A 16551-nucleotide genomic window follows, 5' to 3' on the forward strand; every position below is an offset into this window, starting at 1 on the left:
GGTAGAAGCAAAAAGTTTGTGCGCGCGAGTCTGTTGTTGAGTGAGGTAGGACTACCCATGCATACGGAGAGCCAGGTCATCTTTGCCGTGATTTAACTGTGATTTTTAGGACTTATTACTTCACTCTCGGTTGTGTTTTTTTCTCGACTCTTTGTAAAAACTTCACAAAAGTGAAACATGACCCAGTTTAACAAGGGACCAGCCTACGGGTTATCTGCAGAGGTTAAAAACAAGGTAATGTGAAGTTTTTGTAACGTTATTTGTTTATTGAGGGTTCTACTTAAACATTTAAGTTACATTATGTTGTTTTGCTGTTATGTGGGTTATTAAAAGGATCAGACATTAAGGTAACTTATGTTAGGATTTTTTGGTGCTTGGCTTTAAAAAAAAAGTTTAATTTGCGAGGTAGGCCTACTTTTCCTTTTGTATTGATATGGATGAATTTAATTGTTTCTGTTTTGTCACCTGTTTTCTACCATTTCGAAAATTAAACGATGGTTTTACAGTAACCATAGTTAAACTGTGGTATGTGTAGTAAATCCACAGTAACGTTAAGCACAAATGAAGCATTGTGCAGTAGCAATCATTTTTTTAACTAGATGGTAATGGATGTCGATAAAAAGCGAATTATTCTTAGTAAATAAGCATTATTGTCGTTTTAAGTAGTGGTTGCTTTGTATTACGTGTTGTACTGTAGTATGCATATAGCCTAATGTCTGTGGTCTGTGTCACCTCTTTTAACTACAGTTTACAATTAAAACATAAACATCTTAATTTTACATTGTGTTGGTTTTTAGAGGTTCTAAGAGACGAACCTCAAATATAAACCATATTGATCTCAGATGGTCTGTACAGATGTGTGATGGGCTCCAGAGGAATCTCTCAAGATTAAATTTTTATACTTAAATGTTACTAAGTAAAAACATTCCCAATAACATGTAAATTAAGGAGTATGATGATCATTTCGGGAGAACAGTAATCTACTGGTTGTTGTCTGACATTGGGATGGATGAAGTCTGTTATTTCTTGCCAGCTGATCTTTAAAAAAATCAGACATGATGTTTTATACAGTCATATTTCAGAAACCATGCTAATTCAATAGAAGTTGAGCAAAGTGGTTTTGGAGAAAGAAATAACAAGAAACATGTGATCAATAAAAGTAACCGCATTATCATTGCTTGGCCTAAAATCAAAACAAAAATCGTGAAAGATTTGACCTGAAGAGAGAGAGATTATTCCAGATTCTGGTAGCTTCAGCCAATGAATTAAAGAATGGCCGTCTTTTCACATTTCTTCAGCATGACATCATCTGTACTAAAGAAGGGTGACTTCTATATTTAGATTTATGTAGTGTAGCAGTACACTTATTTTTAAAGGCAGGTAACTTAACGGCAAACAAAGTGCGTCATTGGTGTATACAAAATTTGATCACCCTCGCACATTTGTTCAGCCCATCGGAAGTAAAGGTCTTGGAATGCGAAGCATTCCTAAAATGTGACGGAAGTACCGGAACAGCTGTGATGTGTATAATCCATTTCTTTTAGAAGGGTTGAACGGTTGGCTTTGATCAGTCAAAGTGTTTTTCTCAGTAATGCAGTAATGACCTATTTGGCTCAATGAATGAATGTTGCATGTTCAGCTATATACTTCACATTTGATATCATTCATTTTCAAGGGATCCTTTTTCAATTATTCAATCTATTACTTTTTCATTTTTTTCTCACCTTGCTCAAACAGACCGCATGCACACAGATTCTATTGCACATAGAAATGTTGATTCTTTTGTAGTGTGAGTAATCTTTATTTGTAGTGCTGACTCTTGGGCCTGTACATGAAGTGCTTTGAAATGAAAGGTTTGCATTTTAAAGTTTTGAGCAAATGTACATAAGGCTGTCTGGTGTTTGGTTTACTTTGTAGAAACAATAGCAACTGGATCTTGCATAAGAAATGTAGGCTACGTTGTATATTTCTGGTCATGGCATAGTAATATACAACAAGTCCATCCTTACACATAATACAAATATTCAAGTTTTTCCTCTGTTCCTTGGAGAAGTACTTGCTTTTGAATATCAGAATGTTCTTCATGTTAGTTTCGAACCTTTTTTGGGGGTCATGAACTTTCCAAAGACTTGTTTGTCTTGTTTCTTGAGTTTCATCAGCAGCCTGCTGAAAGTCGAGAGCTGTTTTCTGTCTTTGTTTTTCACCAGGCTGAACTTTGCAAATGCCAAGTCTAATTTTGCAGCGAGGTTTAGACGTTTGAGTTTCAAGATAATACCTTCTAATCAACTTAGACCAAATCACTTTAAATGTCAACGAATCACACCACGTTCTCAAATAGAATTAGTCCTCTTAAAATAAAACTTCTACAAATTACATAATTGCAATGGTTGTTTTTCCCACCAAACAAACCACTCTCTTGTGGTTTTGTAATGCCAGACACAACTGGTCATCCATTCCGGGCTTATTGTCAAAGCATCATCCACTGTTCAACAGCACAGTAAAGATATTGTTCTAACAGGTTATTTTTATACATGGAAGGGATGTCAATTAACTTATTTTTATCCTGAAAAGTTGTGTTGCATTATAGTAATTGTAATGTTTAATGTTTTTGTCATTTCCCAAACTGTTCAGTCCGAGAGAGGTCAAACAGGCAATCGTGGAGAAAAACTGTTGGAAGCCATTGGTGATGTCATGGTTGTTGCTAAAATGAATAAGGCCTGACAAAAATGGGTGGGGCCCCTTTCCTCTGGATCCAATGAGTAGACAATACTATAGAAAGACCCCCACCGTCGACAGCCTTTCCAGAACTTCTCTATACTTTTACTATTGCTTAGTTTAATCTTTAGCTCAGGATGAATCACTTTGAACAAAGGCAACAACTGGAAAATATTATGTATATAATGTAGCCTGAGTAAAAGAATAGTTCACCCAAAAATAAGTTTGTAATACTTTACTGACCTTTGTATTATGCTATATCTGTTTTATTTGTCAGGAGACAAACATATTTTTTGATGAAAATGTATTGTCACTCTGTTTCATATATTGAAGGTAAATAAGATAAAAGTACCAAAACAAGTATCCAAAGGATTATATGTAGCGTACTGCTCCAAAATCATAATGACTTTAATACTTTAATGAAAGTTTGTAACTAAGCAGTTTTGGGTCACTGTTGACTCCCATAGTAGGACAATAGACTACTATGGGAGTCAATGGTGACCCACAACTGACTTGGTTACAAACTTTCATTAAAATATCTTCATTTGTGTTCAGCACTACAAATAAATAAAATAAATATACAGGTTTGTAACAACTGGAGGGATGATAACAAAAAAAATGTTTTTGGTTGAACTATTCCTTTAAATGGTTTTAAACCCACTGGTTTGGTTTTAGCACACTCTTTGCAAACCTCTTGTCTTTTCTTATCTCCATTTTTTGTGTTTTGTGAATACATTTTCCTTTTTTTTTTCTTCCTAGCAATATTCCAGTTATACCCAGCTGTCAGAACTTTGAACTTCCCCCAAGACAAAATTTACGTAGAGGAATTTCCCTCGAACGGTTTGGATGAAATTCAACCGTTGAGCCACCTTGATCTTCTCAAGCTTGGGAAACGGCTTTTTCTCACTGTAGTAAAATCATATTATGCTTGGCTCGACCTTCTCATTCGGTATCCATCCGAGCGTGCGTGTCGTTCGGTCTGTGAGCATGGTGGCTTGGAAGTATGCCAGTACTGGGCCAACAACTCAAGCCCCAGTGTCCTGGGAGAGGCCAAAGGGAGTAATGTCATAGGATTAAGGTCAGAACAGGGGGGTCACGTTGGTTCTTGGGTAAACCAAAACCTGATGGTTTTGGTCCACGGCTCTAATGCCACATTCCATCTTGATCCTCAGCGTGAAACATCTTTATTGACGTTCTGTGACTGCTGATGGGCAACAGGCCCGGCAAGGGGTCATAACATTCCCCACGATGTGCTGATCAGCAATATTTTTCAGGATCGGTTTAGTCGAGTGTGGCTGCAGATGTTAACCCTCTGTTGCCGTTTTGGGAAAGACAGGAAAGTGTGTTTTCCTGAGGCTATTGTTTGGCATCTATTGTTCTGTCAGATCTCCAAGCAGTACAAACATGCTTAAAGATGTTCATAAAAGGATGACCAAAGTTCATTGGAAGTTTAAAAGCCTTTAAGCTTAAAGTTTTTCTGTACAGTCATTCAGCAGGTGAAATCATGATTTTTTCCATCATTGGGTCATCATAGCATAATTCATCCAAAAATAAAACATCTGTCATCATTTATTCTCTCTCATGTCAAAACATGTATAACTTTCTTCTGTGGAACACAAAAGAAAATATTTTGAGAAATGTATTTTTGTCTGATTTTGAGTTCATACAAGTCATCAGTGGGGGTCAATGTTGTTTGGTTCTGCAGAAGAAAGGTCACACAGGTTTAGAAAAACATGAGGGTGAGTAAAGGATGAAAGCATATCTCATTTCTACTAACTGGAATATCATTTGAGCCAGTGAGTAACCAAGAACCCAAGAGCAACGTTCTAATAACCATTAAGAACACCATAGCAACCATCTTCACAAAAAAGTCTAGTTAGTTAGTATAACTGTTTCCCAAGGTGAATGTTGTCAGCCATTTGTAATGTCTTTGACTCATTGTGTCCCGTTTGAGATGTTTTGAAAGAGCATTTCTAGTTGACTTCACATGCATAGTAAAGCAAATCTCTCCATGTTGTCCGCTCCACTGAGTGTTTCCAGAGCACAGAGTTAAATATTGTCTAATACTGGCAGGACTGGTTGCTCGGATCTGATTAAGTATGCATACTCCGTAGTAGTATCCATGACAGTTTGCTAGCTAGTAAATTCATGTTCTTTTCAAGTCATCTTGGCTTTGCAAAGTAAAGTTATTATTGCAATTATTGTTTTAAAACTGTTTTAATGAGTTTGTGTGTGTTTTTTTTTTTAATCTAAACCCAAGGTATGGAGGTCTCTCCTCTGTTCAATGGTAGTACATCAATCTCTAAGGAATGAATTGATCATGTCGTGTTGAGAGAGCCCTTTCGCCCCCTGACCTTGTTTCAGTTCGCATGTTTGCTCGGTTTTTGTGCCGTCATCAGTAAATGATTAGAATCATGAGCAGGGAGGCAAGTTCAAGCCACAGCTTTCCAGAATGTTCCATTTCAGCAAATGCCTCCAACGTCTCCATCAAGAGCCAGGTCACTTTTCCATTTCTCTTCCCCTGGCTGGTTTCCCAGCATACTGAATGAAAGACACTTTTCCAATCTGTCAGACTCATCGTTCAGAGCATTCTTGTGTTTTTGTCCCTATTGTCCGACTCATGTCTAATATAAATCACACCAGTCAATGGCTCTTTATATCAGAGATATAACATTCTTTGTAACCGGACACATCTGAAACCGATCGTTTTGGACTGTTTGGAACGTGGTTCAATTCTGCAGTTCTTCGAAGATGAAAACCTTTTTGCCTGTCATTATAGGCGCAAAGTCATCTTGCCTGACCTCAAATTGCACAAGGGGACTGCCACAACGCCCCACGCACCATTTTTTCCTAGTGGTTTGAGCTTATGTGTGGGAGGGAGCATTATTGATCTTCAGTTTGCTGAGAGGCCTTCTATGGAAGTGTACGGGCCCTGAGCAATATCTTGTTGCATTTAAGTATCAACTTTGTCCCCGGGGTTTCTACTGAAATTCCTGAGAAGGTAAAAATGTAGTTAATATTGAGATCTTATTGTAGAGCATGGCAAATCTAAGCACAGCTCGTGAGTTTGTTGAAATCTTCAGACGAAAACTCAAGCAAATTAAATAAACCGCGTACAAAGTGGCATTGTCCAATACAATCTCAAAACATTTCTGTTACCGATAGTTTTTTTTAATGGTTTATTTCAAATAAAAAAACACACAAAGTAAATTAGCAATGAAGTGTATTACATCAATAAACAAGTTGCTTGAACCACTAAACTGTATTGTACTTTTAAATAAAACACATAAATATTAACTACATTAATAAATATTAAACTCCAGTGTATGATTTAAACAAAATTATAAGTAGGTAATTTCTAAAAAAAAATTAATTTAAGACATTCTTGGCACCAAACTAGCAGAATGTAGGATCCATTGTAATATTTTACAATATATACTGTCGTGTTCACATGCGTGTTTGTTTACATTAAAACGAATGTCATTAACATTAGCCGTTGTGTGCGCGGGCACACGCACACACACACACACACACACACACAATACTCACAAATGCCTATCCATAGTTACAATAATAAAATGTAACCATTTCTGCGTGTATTTTTGTCACCATGTTATAACTTCTTAAGCTAACGTTAATAGGCTACTAATGTTAGCTCGCTCTCAGCCCTGTCGGCAAAAATACTGCTGTTCCCCATTAAATGCAGCATATAGTCAATAAATTAATTACTTAACATCAAGTTTACTGCAACTGGCTCTACCTTGTCATTGTGAAACTTTTAAACCCCCATCTGATGTATTCCGCTCCGTGCAGACTGTGGTCTCGCATCTCCAAACCATAAAATGTACTGTATAGCTCTAAACCAAACAGGCTGTCAGTTTTATTTCCACCTCTAGAGGTCGCTGTTTTACACTATACTAGGAACTCTCCACCTGCGTATCACAGTAGAGCTTTCCCTGCTGCGTCTGGATTAAACGCAACAAGGAAAAACTATCGGTGGGGATTATTGCCAATAGCCGATATTTCAAATTATCATTATCGGTGCCGATTAATCAGCAAAAACAATGAATCGTTCGACCTCTAGTAAAAAACAAACTTTTCCATTATTTTACTTTTTATACACCTATTGGTGTCTTGAAAAAATATCATTTGTGTACCTTAAAGGGGCTGTGTGTAATTATTTTGGAGGATCAATTAACAGAAATGCAATATAATATCCATAACTATGTCTTCAGAGGTGTATTAAAGACCTTACATAATGAAGCGTTATATTTTTAATACCTAAGAATGCACTGTTTCTATCTACATACACCGCGGGTCCCCTTACATGGAATTCGTCATGTTGTTTCTACAGTAGCCCTAAACGGTCAAACTGCTCTACAGAGCGCATTTCATAAATACGTTATCTCCTTCGGCAAAGAAGCAAAAATGTGACGACATCTCAGTCCTGTGTCAGCCACCGTAGTGCTTAGAAAAGGGAGAGAGAAGAGGTGGAGTGAGCCATTGGTTGCAATTCACACCTTCACCTATAGATGCCGCTAAATTTCATACACTGGACCTTTAATGAGCTGTTTGTGATCCTATCTGTAACATGGCTTCTTTATTTATACAAGGTGATATTTAAATAAAACCAGTTCCGTTGTATGTTCATGATGCCTTTAAGTTTCCTGACAATGCCTTTTTTGGTAGTTTATTAGCAGTTCTTAAGAAAGAATTTTAACTGGAAGCCATAGGCTGTAAATCCAGGGGTTAATAGTTGTTTGTGCTGGATTAAAGGTTTGTGGTAGCTGGTGTCTTTTTAAAGGCCATAAGGAAATTTCTGTGTTTCCGTAAGGCTCCTGCTTATCATGTTTTGGCGGAGAAAAGAGACATCTTCTGCACTGTTCCTGTATATCTCTTTCTCCCGCCCACATCTTGATACCCACATTTAGCTTTGTCTTTGGATGACCTGACCCTGAGAGCCGCCCTTGAAATGAAACCCCTGTGATGGTGACCGTTTCCTGAATTTATTTTAATACTGTGTCTTTGGAGCGCTTTACAGTAATTGCACATGCAGAAATGACAATTCTATGGTTGTTTACTCGCCCTGTTGTTTCTTTTTTATGTAGAACACTAAAGGAGTACATATGTGTATGTTCAGTGATGTATGTCCATGTTTGTCTAGGGATGTCCACACTGCTTTTACCATACAATGAAAGAAGAGTAACAAGCCCCAACAAAGAGCAGTAAAAGTTGTCTATGTTTTGTTTTGTTTTTATTAGGGATGTGCGAGACCACTCGAATAAACAGTACGTCTGCTACAGAAAATAAGATGACTCTAAATAATTAAACATTGTAGTTCACACTAGTTTTATTTAATATTACAATTTTATATACTACATTTAAATAAAACTATTTTACCTAATCTCACATACACTTTCTATTAGTCGGGCTCAGAAACGACCACTCAATAGACATGTTTTATTTTTTGCACCATTTATATTTCAAATGGATGATATATACACACAGAAAGTTTGACTCTTTTTTTTATTTATTTTAGGCTCTAGTCTGCTACTAGACTTCCAACAGTCAAATAAGTCGTAGCGCACATACCTAATTTCTGTTATATTTGATCGTTTTCTGAAGCCATCATTCAAGTCATCATCTTATGTTCTCACTTTTTCAAATAAGAAATGTTTTTTTGATTGTTTTTGGGTGAACTAGTCCCGTTTCATTTTCTGGTATGTGTCTTTACATAAACTTTAAATCTGTGTTCTTGATATCTCTCATTAAGACGAAAAACAATCTGAACGTCATGTGTTCTGTTGTTCATTTTGACCTCCGTGTTCAATGTCAACAGGCTCATGATGCTATTTACAGTCTGATAGCCCAGAGAGAACACAAACTAACCAGAATACTTCACACTAGGGGTTGAACGACCTTAGATTTTTTTGAGGTCGACTATTATGTGATAAAAGTCATGTCGACTAGTCGATGACATCATTAATAAATAAAATAAGAGCTAATTATTTGATGGGTGTGGGCAGTAAGACACTCGTGTGTGCGGGGTGCGGGAGAATGGTGGGACCCCCGCAAAATAGCCTGCTCTAAATATATAGTAAATAAATACAAATAAACTGTTATTCATCTATTGCACAAGAGCAACAACAAATAAACAAAAATAAAACGATTTTAAAGCACAAGGTCGGTGGTAGCGGGACTGTGCAGTAAAAGAGCAGCAGGTGGATCTCTACAGCAGCCTAACGTTACTTCAGATCTGAAGCATGTGTACAAACCAAACTTCTCTGACATTTACAACAAGGCGACGACGACGAGTTTGTTTGTGACGGCTTATGACTTTAGAACAACGTCAATATATTTATTAGCCTAATGCAGCAGATGTTTTATCATAGCGGACATACAAACGCAGCACCTCAGTGACACACCTGCCAATATGAGAAACATTTTTATTTAATCTGTTTCTTTCATGTTTTATTAAACGGGGAACAAGTACAAAGATAGCCTATAATATTAAAAGATCTGCGCGTAGAAGCTAGCGCACTGAAATGCTACGTTGGATTCACATGGGGCGTCAGCGTCAACGCTTCTCATTAGGCTTGTTCGACTTGATGCGGCGCCGAAGATCCGACAGGCGGATGACATCAAAGTACCGCGAGAGCGATTCGAAAAACGATTAAAAAAAAAAAGCTTTCGAATCGCTCTCGCGGTACTTTGATGTCATCCGCCTGTCGGATCTTGCGGCGCCGCATCAAGTCGAACAAGCCTATTTACTTTTAATAGGTGACGTCATGCGTTACCGAACTTAATTGTGGGTCCGTCAGCGTCGCTTCACTGGCGTTGCTTGCGGCAAGAAGTTGAACATTTCTCAACTTTTCAAGCGCCAACGCAGGCATCAGCCAATCAGATCGCCTTATGCAAATAACCTAGTGCAGGCGCTAGCCAATTGCATTCATGAGACCGGAGAACAATTTGATTTGCTGTTGTCGCTATGACGATCGCATCGGCCACGCTTCAGATACGCCCTCCTCTGTTAAGCGTTGATGCCCCGTGTGAATCCAGCATTAGGCTTAAACCTGCAAGCTTTTGCGGCATCAGAACAAATCGTGAATGTTGCAGACGAAAACAGGACACATTGTGAATGATGCGTGCGGAAGCAGGACAAGATAACATATATTATTGCCGGGAGTGTGACAGAATCCTGCTTAACCGGGTGGGAATGACATCCGTCCCGCGCACAGGTCCTTGGAACCTTGGTCAGCCGTCGTCTTAAAGGTACAGTGTCAAAAAATCACATGACCCGCGACTAGTTCGTGCAACCCCTACTTCACACTGCAACTCTGTAGGGTTTATTGCTTTGTTGTTGACTGAATCTCATATCAGAATTACATCACATGCTTTAAACGCAAACAGCCCAACTCTGAAACGAAGTATGAAGCCCAACGACACCAAAAAAAAGTTCTGTTCAATCTGATTGAATTAAGCTTAATTAAATTTGATGGTTTTCCAAATGCTCTGGTGGAGTTAACATGAAAGAAAAAATGTCTAATGATTTAAAATGTAAGGGTCTGTCTGTCATGTGGTTTAAAGCAAACATGTTTTGCTATGTGAAGATCAGCCAAGCACAATACAGTGGCTGAGATAAGCATGCGTGTATGAATGCTCAAATGTACATTTGCAGTCCAGAGGATGATGATGTATGGACAATGTACAGCAGACCCCGCAAAGCCAGTTTGACTCCTGAATGACGGATGTTTAGATAGCTCACTCATTGTCTTATTCCTTCTGTCACTCACAGATCGCGCAGAAATATGACCTACAGAAGGAGGAGGAGCTTCGTTTCTGGATCGAGGAGGTGACGGGAATGCCCATCGGAGAAAACTTTCAGAAGGGGCTGAAGGATGGTGTCATTCTTTGCGAGTGAGTCTATGTCCTAACAGTTGTCTTGGCTTAAAGGAGTAGTTCACTTTCAAAATGAAAATTCTATCATCGTTTACTCAACCTCTTTCTCTCACTTTCTCTCTTCCGCAGAACACAAAAGAAGATATTTTGAAGAATGTTGTTAACAGACCCCCATTCACTTGCATTGGTTACAATAGAAGTGAATGGGGGGCTGTGCTGTTCTGTTACCAAAATTTTCAAAAAATATCATCTTTTGTGTTCTGTTGAAGAAAGAAAGTCATACAGGTTTGAAATGACAAGAGGGTGAGTAAATGATTTTTCAGGGTAAAAAAAAACGTCTCTGTACCCTACACTAATTTTGAACAGATTATAATAATGATTCATAAATTGAGTTGTTGGGTACAATTTTGTAGGATATGTCAGTTTGACATCATTTGACATCAATCTACATACATTGAGGCCCGGTTTCACAGACATGGCTTAGCTTAAACAAGGACTATGCCTTCGATGAATTAGGATATTTAAGTCGCTTTTATTAAAATGCCTTCGATAAAAATATTACTTGTGTGCGTCTTGAGACAAAACAATGGGAATGACATATTTTAAGATGTCACAGCAATTTATTTTCAGTTAAGACAGCTCAAATTTTATTTTAGTCTGGGACGAGTCTTAAGCCTTGTCTGTGAAACCAGGCAACAATGTTTAGGTGATGCTTATGTAATGGAAATGAATGTTTACTTGACTTTTTTTCTATTTTACACTTTTTAGATTAATAAACAAACATCAGCCTGGATCCATAAAGAAAATAAACCACTCACAGTTGAACTGGCATAAGGTAAATATTTTTAAGCTTAGAATTTGTTTCACATGATGACACAATGTTGCAAAGCCAAAATACATTTAGATCTTTGTTCTCATTATATATTTTTGGGTAAACACAAAGTGGAATGAAGAATATAAATGGACCCATTCACACATTCTTCAACACATCCACCAACAACTAGCTCTTTTATCCTAAAAGAAAAAAAAGCAGAGGTAACCAGTTAGGTTACTAAGAAACACACCCTCACTGCTCTTGTTGTTTTCTCAGTTAGAGAATCTTGGGAACTTCATCAAAGCCATCTTAGCCTACGGACTGAAGCACAACGACATCTTTGAAGCCAACGACCTCTTTGAAAACGGGAACATGACACAGGTCCAGACCACACTTCTCGCTTTGGCCAGCATGGTACGTTTAACATCCAGAGGGAATTCGCTCCTTAATTTAAACATCTTTCAGTACTTTCATATTTTGAATAATGTAATAGACATCTTAATAAATAATAAAAAATATATTTTTTTACAGGCAAAGACCAAAGGCATAGAAACACATAGTGACATTGGGGTGAAATACGCAGATAAGCAGCAGAGGCGTTTTGATGAAGAGAAGTTGAAGGCGGGCCAGTGTGTCATTGGACTTCAGGTTATAAACGCACTTCTCAGAACATTCTTAATGTTTGTGCACGCATAGCAAAAAAACCTAAGCGCAGTTGTTTACTGTCATTCTATTACTATTTTTATTTAGCTTTTTGTGTTTTTAAGGTTAATTTTAGTGACATTTTTATTATGTGATTTTGTAATAATATTAATATATGAAAATCTTAAATATTATTTAAGCTTTTCATATTTTTTCCTTACAATATATATATATTATATTTTATATATTTTTACTTGCGATACTATTATTATTGTTATACTTAATATATTCAAATATTTTATATATATAAAATATTTGAATATATTTACTTTTATTTAAGTTGAATTTATTTTTATTTCAGTTTTATTTTCAAAAATTAATTGACAATTTTAGCACCTTAAACTTATTTCAGCTTATTACTGAGGCAACATTTTGTGGTTTTTCAAATAATATTTAGACCGGTGGCCATGATAAAAATATTATGACCAACGTTGTTTATGTATGCATTTGTTTATAAAACGCTGTTTAATTTGATTCAAATATTAGTGTTTAAAGTGTTTGTACCTATCCTTTCAGATGGGAACCAACAAATGTGCAAGCCAGGCTGGCATGACCGCTTACGGGACCAGGAGACACCTGTACGACCCAAAGACACAAACAGAGAAGCCCTACGACCAGACCACCATCAGCCTGCAAATGGGCACCAACAAAGGAGCCAGCCAGGTACACCCATTAAACACAACACCCAAAATTATACGCAACAATCATTTTAACAATCATCTTTCTCCAGGCTGGTATGTCTGCTCCAGGCACCAGGCGGGATATCTTTGACCAAAAGGCAGCCCTGCAACCGTTGGACAACTCCACCATCTCATTGCAGATGGGCACCAATAAAGTGGCGTCTCAGAAGGGCATGAGCGTGTACGGGTTGGGCAGGCAGGTGTACGATCCCAAATACTGCGCGACCCCCACGGATGCTGTCGTTCACGCCAACGGGAGCCAGGGCACGGGCACAAACGGTTCAGAAATCAGCGACAGTGACTATCAGGCGGAATATCAGGATGAAGAGTATCAGGGAGGATACCAGGACGAGTACAGAGGGCACTACAAGGACCAGGGCATCGACTACTAGAGAAAGAATGTTAGAGCAGTATTAACACAGTGTATGTCAACAGAGCAAGTCTTTTGCTATGACTTTCGTCTCCCACAATTACGCCACCCCTCCAGGGCATGTGTGCGGGTGGCAGCGTCTTAAATGAGTATCTCGCATCTGCCGTCTTAATGGTGAAATTGAGTTGTTATTTTTAAACATTTTATATGAAGTATGGAAGTTCCAGTTGTGCAGTCATCTTTTAGTTTGCCCTGTGCTTTGCTTTTTTTGTGGCTTTAGATCTTAGAGCATATTGAAAGCCCATTTTCATTCAAATGTTGCCACACGCCAATGCATGACAGACTAAAAAAGCCCTTTAAAGACATCGCATTTTAACTAAGTGTTTTCTTGTTTAAATTTCTATATCACTGGAAGTATTTTAAATCTAAAGTTTTTGCAAACTGGACAACCTAAAAATACATTCCACTATATTTCTTTATATAGTTTTTTATTTTACGTGCCATAATATCAGATTTTTTTCCTATTGTATTTATTGCCCTGCTTTTCAGTGTAAACCATTCTTCTGTCGTATGGTTCTTTTGATATGAATAAGTTTTATGTTATAAATAAACTATTGAAATATCAGTTCTCCAAGCATCTCTTTAGCAAACAACATTTGCATTCTGACCTTTGAAGTATTGCGCCTTTATCATCGTCCTCAAATTCTAATTGCTCACTATAATTTGATCAGAATGAAATGAGACAAAAAATGTTAGGCTTGTTTTTTTTGGGAGTTAGAGTGGCGGTTTGCAGTTGTCCTGCAATGCTGAGGTGTGGTTTCTGTACAGCCCTGATTTCATTACTTGGTTCCGTGCTCGCGTATATTTTATGAGGGTGAATTGAAGTGGCACAGGGCCTTAGCGCAGCTATAAATCTTGTGTTTTTGAGGCTACCCTCAGAGACGTTTGGAAGCTGCTCCTCCTGTCGATAGCCCACAGTTTCTGGAAACGGTTATATAACCACAGCGTGTGGAAGCTAAAGTAGAGCAACTCGATCGAGCAAGTCAGAGTTGGAGTAATTCGTGCAAATGCTGCGTCTTGTGCTTGTGTGGACTTTCCATCCTTATAGATTTGGTTTCAAGTGAATTGTTTGGCACATGCATTTTATTTTAGAAATGAAAAAACTTAATCTTTTTATCCTTAACATTCAACTAAGTCCAGTTAAAATGCTTCAATGACTTTCATAAATGGATTTGGAACATCTTACACACCGCTAAAAGGAATCACGCTTCTGATGTCATGACCTTTCCGGCTTCAAGTGGGCCGCATTGTGTGCCAAAACAAGGCTGAATAGCAAAATGGTGCGAGCATGGAACATTCCAGAAGTGTTGAACCAGTTTGGCGATCCCTTGCCAGTTTGGGTTAGCCTGCGGGACGCTTCAATCGAGATCAGAAGAGGTTTTATATGGACAGAAAATGACATGTTTGAGTTGCATGTTGCATTATGGGCCATTCGGATGCACGTCATGTAATTCCACAGGGCATAAAGTTATTTTGTCACCATGACGACCCGGGGCAATGAAAGGCCCAATAATATGTTTTAAAGAAAGAATCTTTTCCCAATAAGTTTTTTGGTTTTCAGAAAAGCACATGTAAATGAAGAACTGAGAGTCTTTATTGCTGTCAAGAACACGTGCGGCTGGTGTTGGTGAACTTGGTTGAACTGCCATTGTGAAAATAAGTGGGTCCACACGAGGAGCGGGCCACACAAAAGCATCTCCGCACGTACGAGATGGTCTAGCAGCCAGGACAGTGACTGAACCACCAATGAGCTTTGTGAGAAAGCGAAGGCATTCGCGGTAGCCCCGCCCCTCCCCTCTGTGTTGCTGTGGGATAATCAACGCTTTGTGCGAGCCGTGGAATCCGGGACAAAAACGCAAGACTCAAATATAGAAAAGTCTAAAACAGACCGTTCCTGCAGCAACCGTGGAAAAGCCTTAAAGCAAGACAAGAGTTGAGCTGTTAAAGGGATAGTTCACCTAAAAATACAAATCCCGTCATTTATTCATCCTCGTGGAGTTCGAAACATGTTTTGAGAATTGTTTTCGTGGTTTTGCGTTCATACAACGGAAGGGACCAATGTTGTTTGGTTACCAACATTCTTTAAAATATCTTCAAAATATGTTCTGCAGAAGAAAGTCAACTACCCAGTAAATGAGAAAAACGTAGTTTATAAATGAAAAAATACTATGGTATACTTTAGCATTTCTATAGTAAACTGTACTAAAATTCTTAGGTAGCCTAATGTTTTTGAACATTACTGTAGTAAATATTAATGCACACTACAGTATTTACTACAGTTAACTCACACACCTCTTTAATGTTATCTTTTGTGATCTCCGATTGACGGAGTCGAACATCATTTGTGCCGACGTGAATGACAATCTTACTGAATTGACAATCTTACTGAAATAAAGAATCTTTTCCCAATAAGTTTTTTGGTTTTCAGAAAAGCACATGTAAATGAAGAACTGAGAGTCTTTATTGCTGTCAAGAACACGTGCGGCTGGTGTTGGTGAACTTGGTTGAACTGCCATTGTGAAAATAAGTGGGTCCACAAGAGGAGCGGGCCACACAAAAGCATCTCCGCACGTACGAGATGGTCTAGCAGCCAGGACAGTGACTGAACCACCAATGAGCTTTGTGAGAAAGCGAAGGCATTCGCGGTAGCCCCGCCCCTCCCCTCTGTGTTGCTGTGGGATAATCAACGCTTTGTGCGAGCCGTGGAATCCGGGACAAAAACGCAAGACTCAAATATAGAAAAGTCTAAAACAGACCGTTCCTGCAGCAACCGTGGAAAAGCCTTAAAGCAAGACAAGAGTTGAGCTGTTAAAGGGATAGTTCACCTAAAAATACAAATCCCGTCATTTATTCATCCTCGTGGAGTTCGAAACATGTTTTGAGAATTGTTTTCGTGGTTTTGCGTTCATACAACGGAAGGGACCAATGTTGTTTGGTTACCAACATTCTTTAAAATATCTTCAAAATATGTTCTGCAGAAGAAAGTCAACTACCCAGTAAATGAGAAAAAAGTAGTTTATAAATGAAAAAATACTATGGTATACTTTAGCATTTCTATAGTAAACTGTACTAAAATTCTTAGGTAGCCTAATGTTTTTGAACATTACTGTAGTAAATATTAATGCACACTACAGTATTTACTACAGTTAATCAATTTACTATTGACCTAGTTAATACTACAGAGTACTCTAGAATAGTATATAGTACTACAATACATTACACTGTAAAAAAAATTAATATATAGTAATATTCCAGCAGCTGGGGCACCAAAAATGCAGTGAAATGACATGTTTTTCAGTACCACATTTTAA

The 16551-nt window shown here is 38.0% G+C and overlaps 1 protein-coding gene across 2 annotated transcripts; it reads left to right on the forward strand.

Annotated features, from left to right (window-relative positions):
• Window positions 1-19: 19 nt before the first annotated feature.
• Window positions 20-13775, forward strand: cnn3a (calponin 3, acidic a). 2 transcript variants are annotated; one of them, XM_057322744.1, is made up of 7 exons: window positions 21-234; window positions 10511-10632; window positions 11383-11449; window positions 11705-11842; window positions 11960-12076; window positions 12647-12793; window positions 12861-13773. In XM_057322744.1, the coding sequence occupies exons 1-7, from the start codon at window positions 178-180 to the stop codon at window positions 13200-13202; spliced, it is 990 nt and encodes a 329-aa protein (XP_057178727.1). In that variant the 5' UTR covers window positions 21-177; the 3' UTR covers window positions 13203-13773. The 2 variants fall into 2 exon arrangements, with proteins under 2 accessions (XP_057178726.1, XP_057178727.1); XM_057322743.1 differs by having other exon boundaries at window positions 20-234; window positions 11705-12076; window positions 12861-13775.
• Window positions 13776-16551: the final 2776 nt, after the last annotated feature.

Source organism: Triplophysa rosa, linkage group LG23 (assembly GCF_024868665.1).
Source record: "Triplophysa rosa linkage group LG23, Trosa_1v2, whole genome shotgun sequence".
Lineage (NCBI taxonomy): Eukaryota > Metazoa > Chordata > Actinopteri > Cypriniformes > Nemacheilidae > Triplophysa > Triplophysa rosa.

Excerpts from the sequence above, each read along its gene's own strand:
- cnn3a (XM_057322743.1), top strand. The coding sequence starts at position 178 with ATGACCCAGTTTAACAAGGGACCAGCCTACGGGTTATCTGCAGAGGTT. Across the intron at positions 10,633-11,382 it reads GATGGTGTCATTCTTTGCGA|ATTAATAAACAAACATCAGC; the intron begins GTGAGTCTATGT and ends TACACTTTTTAG. Across the intron at positions 11,450-11,704 it reads CACAGTTGAACTGGCATAAG|TTAGAGAATCTTGGGAACTT; the intron begins GTAAATATTTTT and ends TTGTTTTCTCAG.